The sequence below is a fragment of the Rhinopithecus roxellana genome, chromosome 2 (genome assembly GCF_007565055.1).
Source record: "Rhinopithecus roxellana isolate Shanxi Qingling chromosome 2, ASM756505v1, whole genome shotgun sequence".
NCBI classification, from domain to species: domain Eukaryota; kingdom Metazoa; phylum Chordata; class Mammalia; order Primates; family Cercopithecidae; genus Rhinopithecus; species Rhinopithecus roxellana.
In genome coordinates this window covers 87275394-87289893 of record NC_044550.1, presented here as the reverse complement: position 1 = coordinate 87289893, position 14500 = coordinate 87275394, and the positions used below count along the sequence as shown (strand labels likewise).

Sequence of the window (14500 nt, the reverse complement as noted above, 5' to 3'; positions counted from 1 at the left end):
ACAGAAAGAAATAGCCAGTGAAGGTGGTTAATCAGCTGTAGTCAGAGAGGTGGCTAAAAGGAGCCAGGAGTGAGTAGTTCTGGAAGCCAAATGTGGGATGGGTGAAATTGGAGATTGTTTCCGTTTACAGAAGAGAGCTAGCCCTTAGTGAGTAGTAACTCAGGACTCAGGTGATTCTCCCACCTCAGCCTCCCAAGCAGCTGGGATTACAGGTGTGCCCACTCCCCATGCTTGGTTAATTTTTTTTATGTTTTGTAGAGATGAGGTCTCACTATGTTGCCCATGCTTGTCCCGAACTCCTGGGTTCAAGTGATCCTCACACTTTGGCCTCTTGAAGTACTGAGATTACAAGTGTGAGCCATGGCGCCCAGTCCAAATCTTTAGTAAAAGTAGAATTGTGTCAGGAGTCAGTCTTAATGGAATGATTAAGTGGTACATATTGTTTCATTTGTTGCAATAATGTTGCATGCCTTTTGTAATTTAAGGAAATTCAAGGTAAGTGAAGAAAAGAACTAGTGAATTAGAGCTCAAAAAGTATAGGCCATTTTATCCTACTAGTTGAAGAAACATGGTAATTAACAAAGGGGAAAACCAAGGTTAATAAAATAGGAATATAAAAACTATATATATTTTTTCCAGGTGGGTGACCCTTTAATAAGTTTGTAAGCACTTAGGAAAAATGAGCCAAAGAAAAGAAGAAACTTTAAAACATAGGAGAGCAGAGTAAGCTAAGAGGTACGTCTCAGAAGACAGTGGATGAGATGGTAGCCAAAACAAACAAACAAAAAATTCATTTTTTGCAAAATCAAGAGAAAAGGAGAAAAGGAAGGATGATGCCTCAGGTAGCTTTAGAATGAAAATCAAGAAAGACTGAGGGGGTTCCCATCCAAGGACCTGTACTGTTTTCCTTTAAAATAAAAGTTAAAATTTTATGCTAACACTGCAAGGAACAAGATAAAAGACAGAAACAATGTGGAGAGAGAAATTTAGAGCCTCTGAGGGGTAAGGAAAAGAATTTGGAACCAAAATGAAGACTTAGCCAAGATTAGATCAAAATAAATCAACCAAGATTCTAGATCACTGAAAAATCTACATTTGTACCATTAAGTCAAAAATATTATAGAGATTCCAGACACACAAAAATAGAGTGGATAGAGAATATTAAAGAATGTTGCAATAAGACCTTTAGATTATTTTGTTAGCCATGCCCATGGTATCAATGAGAGTTGAACATTGACACAAAGAACACCACACATCCACTCATTAATAGGTAAGCCTTTTCTATTAGGTTATTCTCAGCAATCAGTCCAGGAGCAGTAAACTCCTACTATTGTTTGCTTACATGAGGACTAATAAATATCAAATGTCTCAAAGTATCCAACATATTTAATTAGCAATTTAATAAGTGTTTCACTGTTATTCCAATCAGAGCTCTAGAAATATTATTTCATATTTACATCATTTCTCAGAGGAGCCATTTGTGTGTACATAAATTTGAATAATTGGCTTCATGAATTCTAAGTATAAATTTCCATAAAATACGCATGGTAAAGGAATTCATTTATAAAGGGACCTTTAGCTCTCTTTACAGAGCAATGATATGTCTATTTCAGGTAGTAGCATGAGAAAAATCTGGGAGACTTTTGCAAATATACTTTTTTTTACTGTATTACAGAAATTATTTGCCTTATTTCAGTAAGTCAAATTCCTTAATCTGTGAAAATTTGGTAGGCAAAGAATGCAGACAATTCACCTTCCTCACACCTTACTCTTCTACTTTGCATTTCAGTTAAATACCTACGTTTTGATAAATCAACTCTGAAATTAGGTTCCCTTTGGATTTAACTTCTTTAAGAAATAGAATTTTGTGTATTATTTTTCCACTGGTCAGGCTTGACTGGTTAAAAATTGGGAAACAAAAAGCACCAACAAAACACTAACGTAGTTAACCCTGAATGTAAAGTTACCAAAGCAATCGTAAACAAAACCGTATTGTATCATAAAAGATATGGCTGCCATAAATGAATGAATGAATAAAATTAGGAGAAACTGAGATCAAACTTTTCACTATACAAATGAGAAAACTGAGACTCAGATTAAGTGACTTATTGAAAGTTATACAACCAATTAGCAAAAGTGCTAAAGGAGACACAGTGGTGTTCTTTCTGCTATCTTATTATATAATGCCTTTGTCATCATGATTTAGTAGACATTTTAAAAGTAAATTTTAAATTTAAAAGTAAACTTTAAACAATAAATGTTTTACCTCTAAACATCTAAACACAGTCCCAGTGAACCACTAACCCATCAAAAGATTAATTTAGGATTTGTCTATATCATCAACTATCCATTTAATTTCCTTTGAAATAGCAAGCATAAATGGAGCTCTTATGCAAACAATTTTGAAGTAGGGCAGGATATAAAAGTATATATAACCATTTCATCTCAAGTACTTACAATTTAGTTAAAGAGTTCAAACTACACAACAGAGTTCAACTGGAAAATAAAAGACATCATTGTATAAAGAACTACTTCTAACCAAGTGTCAAATCATCCAGTATGCACAGAAAGGATTCTGAGATATCAAGAACAGGGAATTTAATTTCAGTTTTAATCATAGGCCCATGAGATATTGGGCGTAAAAAGAATTTTTAAATACTCGTAACTTCCCATTGATGTTATTTGGGTCGTGTCCCTACCCAAGCTATGTTCAGTCACTCCAGCAACAAAGAAGCTCCTTAAGAAACCCATTTTCTCTTTGGACAGTTCTATATCTTCCTTTAATTGAATTTATCTTCCTCTGTTTCTCTCTTTGGTCTTAATTCTGTAACTCGGAGTCAGACAATGAAAGTCTAGTTCATTTTATATGACAACATCTCAAATAGAAGGTAATTACTCTTCTATTCTTCAGAGAAAATAATGCACAATACAATTAATCGAACAACACAACAGACTTTCACATTCGTGCAAATACCGATTGTGATTCTCCAAACAAACTCACATGTAATTCTAACTCTCATAAATTATGGCAACCAGAATTCAACACAATGCTTCAGGTAATATACTCACCATGAGATTAATACTTTTCTCCTTCTAAACATTGTCTTTCTATCAATATCCAAGACATCAAAGCATTAATAAGTCACAACACTATTAATTCAGATTAATCATATTCTCAGCTAAAACTTATTTTTAATGTTTTATAAAGCAAAGTAATATCTAAGATGAGCTCTGAGGGACTAGTAAATCCTAGATATATTAAGCAAGAAGTTGTCATTCCAAACATAAACATGTCCAAGCATACCTAATAGCAAGGGAAGATTAGGAACAAGGGCAGATAAGTCTTCCCAAAATAAGAGAGTATGCTTGGGTATGGCTGACAACTATAACCCCAAGACTTTGGGAGGCCAAGACGGGAGGATCACTTGATGCCAGGAGTTTGAGGTTGCAATGAGCTATGATTACACCACTGAACTCCATCCTGGGCAACAGAGTAAGACCCTGTCTCTAAAAATATACATGCATATATACATACTTACACACAAAATATAAGAGAGTTGTTTCACATACATTTAGAAATATAAGTTAGGGAGGCCCTTGAAAATCAAGGTAAGAAGTATGTACTGGAGTTCAAGAACCATCCAGTAATAAGATATTGTAAGTTCTTAAACATAAGAACAACAAGATGAAAATACAGGCTGGGCACAGTGGCTCATGCCTGTAATCCCAGCACTTTGAGAGGCCGAGGTGCGTGGATCACAAGGTCAGGAGATCAAGACCATCCTGGCTAACACAGTGAAATTCCATCTCTATTAAAAATACAAAAAATTAGCCAGGTGTGGTGGCACACACCTGTAGTCCCAGCTACTCAGGAGGCTGAGGCAGGAGAATCACTTGAACCAGGGAGACGGAGGTTGCAGTGAGCCATAATCACACCATTGATTACTCCAAGCCGAGATTACTCCAACCTGGGTAACAGAGCAAGACTCCATCTCAAAAAAAAAAAAAAAGATGAAAACACAGACGTCATGTTAAGATGGATAGTAATGATAGAAAAGCTAGGGTGAATAACTAGGAAGATATAGTAACATACATGTTAAAAATAAAGTTGGCTGGACATGGTGGCTCATGCCTGGAATCTCTGTACTTCAGGAGGCCAAGGCAGGAGCATTGCTGGAACCCAAGAGTTGGAGGCTGCAATGAGCTATGATCACAACACCGCACTCCAGCCTGGGTGACAGAATTAGATCCTGTCTCCAAAGAGGAAAATAAAATAATGGTAAGAGCAGATGCAGTGAAAAAACAATTGAACATGGCAGATACAGGCGATCATTTTAAGAGAATGTTAGATTACATTTAAGCTTCATGCCTGAGTGACTGGAATCATAAGGATGCTGATTTCCTTTTGGAAAAAGAAGACCAATTCAATTGATTGAAAAATAACAGCATGCCATTAAAATTGAATTGTTCAATAGGTAATAAGAAAATACATAACTAAACATCAGTGAAAAATTCAATCTAGCTATGTAACAGTAATAACAGGCAATTTTCAATAGTATACATTTTATAGATTATGCATATCCTTTTCCAATCAGCCTTTCATCTTTTGGCCAATGTCTTTGTCTTGAATATTTCCACTAGGAAGTAAGAAACTGGAATTATACTAAAATCTATTTTGTCTATTAACAAATAGAAGATAAAGGAGATAAAAGAGTCAGAATAGGAAGATGGCTAATATAACACCCAGTCAGCATATGGTGGCATTGAATTATCAATGAATAATCAACAGTAATCTACCCTTCTTAGTACATGCAGACTGAAGTACAAAAATGCTATCATTCAATGGTGCAATCTCTCTCTGGAGACAAAAAAATCTCATAACAGCATCAAACCATTTACATATGCACACATAATTTTTAGTTTATGAAAAAATTAACAGAAAGAAATCACATTTTCTCAATATACACACAGAACGAGAATAAAAACTAAAAGTTATTTATGCAATTATTTTAAAGCTAGAGTGCCAACAGCTTGAAGGAAAGATAATTTAGAAGGTAGGATAATACATGCTAACACTACTATAAATAATAGTAGCCCTCAACACTTAAGGGTTTATTATTAAGCTTTCCAGACCTAAGATACAAGTATGGACCAAAATGGGAGAAAAGAGGTGATATTTCAAATGCAACTTTCAAACATATTAGTTTCACTCATTGTAAGCTATCAAATGTTTGAAATTCAAACAGTCTTCAACAAAAGATAGAAGTTTCCCTAACACTGGTGGCAAAAATAAATGTAGTATGTGACAAGGAGTTGTATAGCTTGGCCAAGTTGTTAAAAAGTGCTTATTATGTCTGCTATGAGCAAAAATAGAAATGGCAAACAATATTCAGTTTCATTTTTAGTTGAGGGAGTTCTGGTTTTTAATTACTGTTATTCAATCAAAAAATCTGAAAGTTTATTTTAGTATGTTCTAGTTCCATATATGATGTATCTACATATAAAACCATAAAACTAGGCCTTATAAATTATGGCAGGCATTTATTAGATCATTATATTTGTTATCCTGTGATCATAATTTCTTGAAAATTATAGTAGCTTGATATATTTCTTCTTACTATTATAGTTAAGGTCAGAAAAGAGAAAAGTTTTTCTGGGTTTGAAAGAAATGTTTTAAAAAATATTATTCATGAAATGTCAAAACTTAATAATAAGATTTTTAAATCCTTATTATTAACACACACCAACATATATTTATCTTATGTACTAGAGCTTTCTAAGTGAATTCCCCTAAAATAAAGATACACATATATAGATAGATCAAGATAAAATTTTTAAAACATAATTCTCTATGGGTCACTTTGCTATTAGATAATGATAAAGCTGTATTCAAATATGATATATTAGAATCACTGAATCTTAAAAATTGCACAAGTTGAAATCAGATTATTTCAGTCTCTGGTCTAACCGCCTGTCTAATGCTCAATCTTTCTCTAAAACACGCCCACCAAGTAATTATCCCACGTGCCTGCGTACCTCCACTTCTGATGAACTTCACTACATCCCTTCCCAATCAATTACATCTAGGCAGAACTCTTAGAAAGTTCTTAACTTGGAGTCAAAAATATCCCTCCCTGTAGCTTCTATTCATTAGTACTGGTTTTAATTATTGGTGCCAAGCAACAAAGTCTACTTTCTCATCACCATCACAGTTTTTTAAAACTTTGGAGACAATTTTCAAGTATCTCAGTTCCTTCAGCTCTTCCTAATATGACATGATTTTAATTACTTCTAATATTATTATTTCTCTCTCCTGAAAATATTTCTGCACTAGCACAGAGCAGAAATCTCTGTAAACCTTGCTTTAAATACTTCCATTAAGTAACATACTTAACATAAAATTAGTAAAATAGTTTTACTATTAAAATAAATAGTTTTTATTTTACTAATTTTATATTAAGAATATGTTAATTTTAAGAATGTCTTTCTTAAAATACTAAATTGTATGTATGTGTGTGTGTATATATATATATGAAACACTATTCAATTGCCTGATAATTCTTACATAATATTTTTCCCAAATGCGCTCTGCCAAGCTATGTTTTTCCTCATCCTATACTTACCCAAGTGGCTTCTAGACCAAAGTGCAATTTATTCTTCGACAGTGTTAGACCAATCTCATTTAGCCCTTCAAGATCATATTGGATCCTAATTCTGTCTCACATATTCACTACATGTCTGAATATCACATAACCTCAGTTTGGATTTTTTTCTCTGTATAGTTTTATTTCAGTCATTGACAAATAATTGATTATGATGAGGCCAAAACTGAACCAGGTAACATAATCCAGGATGAAGATACTCCACTAATTACCTAGCTGCTAACTCACCTAGTTATCCTTATATTGAGACCATATTTCTAAATTTTGCATAGGGATCATATCAGTCAATTTCAGGTAACTTAACAAAATCCAGATATAATGACTTAATAAGAGATAGTCAAAGATCTTTAGGTTTTTATTCACTTCATTAAATAAATTTGTATTATATGTATATTTTGCACCAGGAGCTATGTCACTCTCTGGTGATGAAGTTAATCAAGACACTGCTCTCAAGGAGCTTACAATCTAGTGGGGAAAGCCAACAATTACAACAATTATCATACTGTATCATAAACATGAGTGGCAACTGGGGAACTGTGGGGGCACAGAACGTGATTACCTAAATCTCATTGTCAGGATTAGGAAAGGTTTCCCAAAGAAGACAAGAGGGTTTGAGTCTGAGTTAAGTTTGAGGTCATTATGGAACAATCAGATTAAAATGTTGGATGTATGAGTGTGGTGCTCTTCAGAGAGGTAAGGGCTGTATATACAGACATAGAAATCAACAGTAAGTGGCAGTTATAGCCATGAATTTGGATGAGACCCACTGACACAGGTTAACTAAAAAGAAGAAAAGCATTGGCATTTCGGGGAAAGGGAAGAACACTTGCAGAGATGTGAAAGAGCATGGGTGTATGAGAGTTGATGTGTGTGAGGCTTAGGCAGGGGCAGGGGTCAGGATGGGGAAGATACTGCTGGAGGTATCAGAGGCCAGTTCATCAGAAACCTTGTGCGTGGAGCCAAAAAATTTCCACCTTATCTAGAACACTGTGGTGCCCCTTAAAGTGCTCTCAATATTGACACGACCTGACTAGACTCAGGACACTCTTGGGAAAATACACAGTAAGGTCAGTGTGGTACATGAATTGGTGGAGGAAGGTAAGAAGCAGGAAGGCTGAAAAGGGGTCAATGAAGAGGGTGGGAAAGAGTAGCTAAAGCAATGTCCCACATGGGAATGAAAATGTAAGACGTATTCCAGAGATAGTAATTGATGAATTCTGGTGACTACTGAATTTGAGAAGCTAAGGTAGAAAGAGATGGTCTAAGGTGATCCCTAGGATTGTAGTATGAATGAAAAGGTGGAAATGGTGTCATCTGGTGAGAAGAGGAGTTCACCACTCTATACAGTGATTATTCATTGTATTATTCACATGATTCTGAGTTCAGGTTTTATCATTCTAAGCTAAATTTGAGTTTCATAATGGGATGGTCAAGTTGAAATGGTGGATGTATGGGTGTGGCACTCTTTAGAGAGATCTGAGCTGTACATAAAGACTCAGGAGGATGGTAACTACAACCATGGATTTCTACAAAATCACTGGGCTAGAATGAAAAGTCAGAGGAAAGACCAAAAGATTAAAGGTAAGCTGTAACCTAAGAAGGTAACTGTCCAAGGACTTATCTAAAATATTTTTATTAATTTAAAGTTTATTTCTTATTTGTTAATACATATTAAATTTCTAAAGTTTTTGGAAGCAAATTTATCAGATACTTTGTCAATCTGGTACTAGTGCTTCACTTACATGTCAAAAAAACAAGAAGTTAGAGAAAAGAAACAGCAAAGAGTCTAAGAAAAGTTTATGATCTGACTCAAGCTCAGCATCAATATTAAATCCTAGAATATCAAGGAACTCAAGTCCTTATTTCTCCTACATTTTAAAACATGTTTCCTCTTTTTACACTCTTGGGGGGAAATGTAGTAACAGTAAAACTGGAAGATTTCACTCTAGATTGCTGCACATGAACTGCTTATGTCTGTGCACCCACATTGCTTCATCCACTCTACTCAAAAAAAAAACACAAAAGTGTAAACAAATGAAAACATCACTGGGCAAGAATTTCACCATCCTGAGGAGTATTAGGGTAGTCTGTACTTGATTTCTGGGTTTTGTAATTTTAAATATTTCTCTTAGTCAAGATGTTTAATAAATAAGCAACTTACACAGGCTAAACAAACTGGATCATTCTCTAAGATACACACAATTTGCATATTATTTCATGGCTCATTATTATAGCTCAAATTCTTAATCAAGACTTCTGAAAGAAATTTGATATGATAGATCCAATCATAGTCAGGGACAACCCTAGTCTTCTGAAGTTCTTAATTCAGTGATAATCAAATCAGAATTCTTAACAAAATGTGCAAATGGAAAATACACAACTCTAGCTCTCCAAGGTACATCCACCTTTTAACAAGCCAGACTTCTGGCAGCATCACATCACAACTGTTAATAAAGCTTGATCTAGTCTCATAATTATTAAAAATAAAACCTATAATGTAAAAATTCAAAGATAAAATTTCTCAATTTTATCTCAACATATCTAAATTACTCAACATATCTAAAATGCTGAGATATGGGCTTAACAGGAATATGTTGGGTCTTCCACTTGAAGATGTCATATTCATAAGGAGAACTCTTACTGTTTCACTCTTTACTAAATTTCACTTTGAAAATCTGTCTTAAATAACTATACACACCATAAGCATATACGGTCTACACATAAAGCTATTTAATAATGTAGTTGTGAAAAGAGAATGTCCTCTAAAATATTCACATAATATATATGGTAGTTATAAGATTTGCTGTTGCCATCTTCAGAATAATTTGATTATGACATTTGATGTAGGACGAGGGGTGGGTGTACTGGGAGAACAAGAGCCTTATCAGCTTCCTCATACAGAGAAACCCAAGATGGCTTGATTCCATACGTAGAATTACGGTGACTATACGACACAGACAACAGTTTGTGTTAATGTGCCAACATTCATCAAAGAAAAAGTAATAGAAAGAATATGTAAAACATGAAGAAGTGTCCTTTTGCTTGGGAAGACTAAGGCTTGACAATGTCTGGTTCCCTAAAATACTAATCTCCAGCTTGTGGCACAGAAACCGTAACAGTGAAGAGTTGAGATGATTGTAGATTGTGGTTATTCCTGAACCTGCCTCCATTGTTCCCAGTTGATACCCAGCTAGGCAGATGGCCAAGGAGGGAAACACAAACATAATTCAGGGCCATTGTGTCATATATACCCAGAAATTTGGCCCTGACATCAGATTGTGCTGCAGCACTAGAATAAGCAGGACTATTAAGGGTGAACATCAGGAACTATCCCTTCAAATGGAGCTTAATTTAATGCTAGACATTATGTGAATCATGATACTGTCTCCAGAATTTTACTCTCACAAATTCATACAAACACCTATTACAAAATACCAATTCTAGTGTCCTTTCTTTACAAAATATACTTCCTAAAATGTACCTTATCTCTTATGGAACATCTGTAAAACCATAATAATCTCCTTTTAAATAATAATGATGCTGGAATAAAATGTTATCTATGATCAACATTACATGTGATAAATATTAATTGAAGATGACCTGTAATAGAAAGTTAACTTTTGTTCCAAATCACTGCATATATTGCATTATTACATAAAAGCACATTATATTTTGAGAAAGTTGTTTACTTATATACTGTACAATTGTTCTATTTTACTTTCATTGACCAATCATGTTAATCTTTCCTATTAAAAAAAATACTTGGCCAGGTGTGCTGACCCGTGCCTGTAATCCCAGCACTTTAGGAGGCCAAGGCGTGCAGATCACCTGGGGTCAGGAGTTCGAGACCAGCTGGGTCAACATGGCAAAACCCCGTCTCTACTAAAAAATACAAAAATTTGCTTGGCATGGTGGTAGGAGTCTGTAATCTCAGCTACTTGGGAGGCTGAGGCAGGAGAATTGCTTGAACCTGGGAGGTGGAGGTTGCAGTGAGCAGATATTGTGCCACTGCACTTCAGCCTGGGTGACAGAACAAGACTTCATCTAAAAAAAAAAAAAGACTCCACACCACAAAACTGTCTTTTGTAGTGGATGTGTTGGATTTAGAATTTGTGTTTTCAAGTAATTTCAAATTTAATGACCTGCTTTCTACAAAATATCCTAATTTCCTAATATAACTTATTTACAATTACTAAAATAGAAAATTGATCTATCATATGAATTTCCTTTTGCCTTGCATACATATAAACTGACCTTAAGTTCACAGTTACCTATCTGACTTTTAAATAAAATATTGTTAAATATTTTAGGGTTTTTTTTTTAATAAAAAGTTTTTGAACTGGTATTTGCCCAAAACACAGTATATCAGTATCCAATTAAAGCTGCACAGCACATTTAGCATAAGAAAAAAAGTGACTTTTTCTACTTTTGCAAACAATGTATAAAAATTATATAAACCCATGGCATGATAAAAAAAAAAAAAGAAAACTATAAAACCACCTTGAACACTGGGAATTAATAATCACATTCTAAACCTCTCTTCACCCTATCATTTTCTGTCTCTGCAACAGATGATATATATTGTGATACGAAAAGTTTTGTTGATGTGTGTCTTCATAAATCACCTTACTTTTACAAAACACGCAATAACATTTCTCCATATAAGAATATAAGACATGAAGAACATACGATGGGCATAGATACTGCTTCTTTTTCCCCTTCCCTTTCTTTGAAGACTTTTCCTTAGAATAGGCTTCTTCCACCCACAAGGAAATTAAAATTAAAAAGGCAGTTGTCAATAAAAACTTCATCTTGAAAACTTAAATTTCAGAAGATCGATCTACAAGAGAGAACAAGAAAATGTTTACACTTATGAAGCAAATGATAACTATATGACTCTCCCTTTAAGAAACATGATCATTACTACCCAAAGGGCAAGTACATTTGTACATCAAATCCTCATTGCTCAGTCCTGCGTGGTAATATTTCACAACATATTTAGTATTTTTCATGTAGTATTGTAAAGTCTCTTTTATATAGCAATAAAAGTCAATTTAAATAATGGCACATAGAAAGCAAGACCGCCAATGAGATATTATGGGTTACTGTATAAAATGTCTGATTCTACAGCTACACAAAATTATAAATTGATATTGACTTGCACAGTGTATCAAAAATATGTTTAGAAAGATATCTGGAAGTATGCTTTAACATAGCGTTAAAATTATTATCTTGGGCTAGTACACTGGAAGTATCTTTTTAAATTTTTATTTCGTTTGAAGTTCTTACGTATAGTTTTTCAAAAACAATGTATTTTAAAGAAAAAGACAATTCTAGGTATTAAAAACCTGACAAATAAAAGAAAAAATTAATATCAAAGAGTTTCACATTCAAAATGCATTGCTTTATTACTTAAACACATTAAATTGGCAAGCTACCTTTTTGACCCAAAAAGGTGCCTCTTAAGTTAGCTTTAAAGCTTTCCTACTTATTTGCTACTAACATGTACCATCAGAAAGATTACTTCAGAAATTCTAGGTAACATTATATGAAATAAAACAAGTGTTGTTACATTTTTTCAAATTATCGTCCTAGCTATATTTTGATAATATTTTTCATGCTCAAATCAGAATTATATCCTTGCCAGAGTTTGATGAATAAAAAATAATTAAGCCTCTACTGATACTAGAGAAGTTCAACCTCTTCTGCATCCTTCATTTCCAAACTATAAATTGTTTCTCTTTCATTGTTTTCTGCAGAGTAAAAGACCTGTCATATTCTTCAACGCTAACTTAATTCCCATCTCACCCTCATAAATTTGCTTCTCCTTATGGCATGTTTTTCATCTTTTTTTTCCCTCAGGATTATTCCCCCCATATTTATCTTTAACACACACTCGAGGCAAGCCAGAGGGGCTTCTCCCTGGGTACTTTAAATTGAAGACAACAGGGGGGCTCATCAGACCAACAGCAACAACACAAGGTTCTCCTCTGGCAACTTTACAGAATTGGACGCTCCCTTCCCCCATCTGACAGTGGCACCTGCTTCCAGACACCTTTGCCCACAGCAGCAGGTACTTCTCCCACTTTCACATCCTTGCCTCCCAAAAACGGAGGGCCGGGCCCTCCTAACGGTTCGAAGGGGGCGACAGAGAAATTCAACACTCTGCTCTGTCCTCACCCCCAATCTTTTCAAGGGGGACAGCTGCATAGACTGGAGGATCCTCATAAACAAAACAACGCAAGGAGCCCTCCTGGCCAACCTTGCATTCCCTAATTACCCCGGCCCTCTGCATCCCTCCACCACGAGCGTCTCCGCGGGCGCCACCGCAGCGGGGACCTGGCTGCCGCGGCCAGGCGCCCCGCTCCCCTCTCCCGCGCAGGGCAGCGCGCCTCCTCCCCTGCACGCCGCAGTACTCCTCGCGCTCCGCCGCCCCGGGCTTGACCTGCTCTTTCTGCAGAGGCGTCTATTCCCGTCCCCAGACCACCGTCGCCGCCCCACCCTGCGTCCCCTCCTCCTAAGTGGAGCTCCTGGCACTTACCCGGAGGCGCTCCTGCCCACAACTGCCGGGCGAGATCGTGGAGGCTCCGGGCCGAGGTGGCAGTGGCTGCTGGGGGTGCAGCGGGCGCCGAGCGGGGGCAGCTGCGTCCCAGCCGCCCGCGCCACCGCGGAGCTCGACTGACGCGCCTGCTCGGGCCGCGGAGCCTGCGCCGTGGCGCGTCGCGGTCGGGGCCGCTGCGGGGACAGCGCGGGCCGCGCGGGAACCTGGCGACCGCCGGCGTGGGAGGGAAGAGGTGTCCCTGACAGAGCAACGTCACGGCATCGTCTCCTTCAGGCACTGGAGGGGTTACGGAGCAGAAATGTGCCCCCCTCTCCCCGCCCCCACTCCTTAGCGGACTGAAGGAGTTAGGGACGAAGGGCGGGAATGATAGTGTTGGTACAAAAAGAAAAAAACCTTTCAAGGAGCTGGGATTGATTAAGGTCAGGTTTGACCACTAGCAACAAACAACAACAGAACAACAAATGACCTTCTTGGGTCAAAGCGAACAAAACACGTTTTCTGTCATTTCATCATTTGCCTGGAATCCAGACATCCAGCTTAATCTCCGGGTCTTCCAATTTCTAAAAGCCTTACCTTTCTGAGCAAGCTTAAATTGGTCAAAATTACTGACAGTATAGTCATACAGGTAATACTATTTTTAACATCGTTTACATAATTAACGTGTATAGAACTTGACAGTTTCAAAAAGGCTGTCATTGGCCTTATCTCCTGTGGACCTCACCACATTCCAGGGCAAGTTTTGTCATCCTTCCACTTCTGTAGATGAAGAATCTGAAACTCAGTTATATTAAGAGATTTACTTAGAGTTACAGGTCTTGAAAGAAATTTACCAGAGATTCAAAGTTAGTGATTTTTACATATCTGAGCCAGATATGGTCTCTGCCTTATGAGAGCAAAATGCTGTTGCCCTCATCCTTGTAAAGAAGTAGCCATTACTTGGATATGCAGCCCTTAGATATTACCTCTTGAATGTATGCCTGATTGATTTTTTAATTTTTACTTTTTAAGTAACAGGATCTCACTTTGTTGCCCAGGCTGAAGTGCAGTGGCACAATCATAGCTCACCGCAACCTTGAACTTCTGGGCAATCAAGAGATCCTCTTGTCTCAGTCTCCCTGGTAGAGTAGCTGGAACAACAGGCACAAGCCATTGCGCTCCACTAATTTTTTTTTTTTTTTTTTTTTTTTTTTTTTTTTAAAGAGACAGCCTCTCTGGCTTTGTTGTCCAGGATGTTCTTCAACTCTGGGTTCAAGCCATCCGCCTGCCTCAGCCTCCC

The 14500-nt window shown here is 36.6% G+C and overlaps 1 protein-coding gene across 3 annotated transcripts in view; it reads right to left on the bottom strand.

The window, feature by feature from the left end:
* GLRB (glycine receptor beta) overlaps window positions 1–13376 on the bottom strand; it is a 96292-nt gene extending 82916 nt beyond the window's left edge. The window contains exons 1-2 of one of the 3 annotated variants that reach the window (XM_010358044.2): window positions 13204–13376; window positions 11352–11502 (exon numbers count right to left, since the gene is read on the bottom strand). In XM_010358044.2, coding sequence (XP_010356346.1) covers window positions 11352–11473 — 122 coding nt within the window. In that variant the 5' untranslated portion in view covers window positions 11474–11502; window positions 13204–13376. Of the gene's footprint in view, window positions 1–11351; window positions 11503–12942; window positions 13099–13203 lie in introns of those variants that run through there. The other 2 variants (XM_010358042.2, XM_010358043.2) reach the window with 2 other exon arrangements.
* Window positions 13377–14500: the final 1124 nt, after the last annotated feature.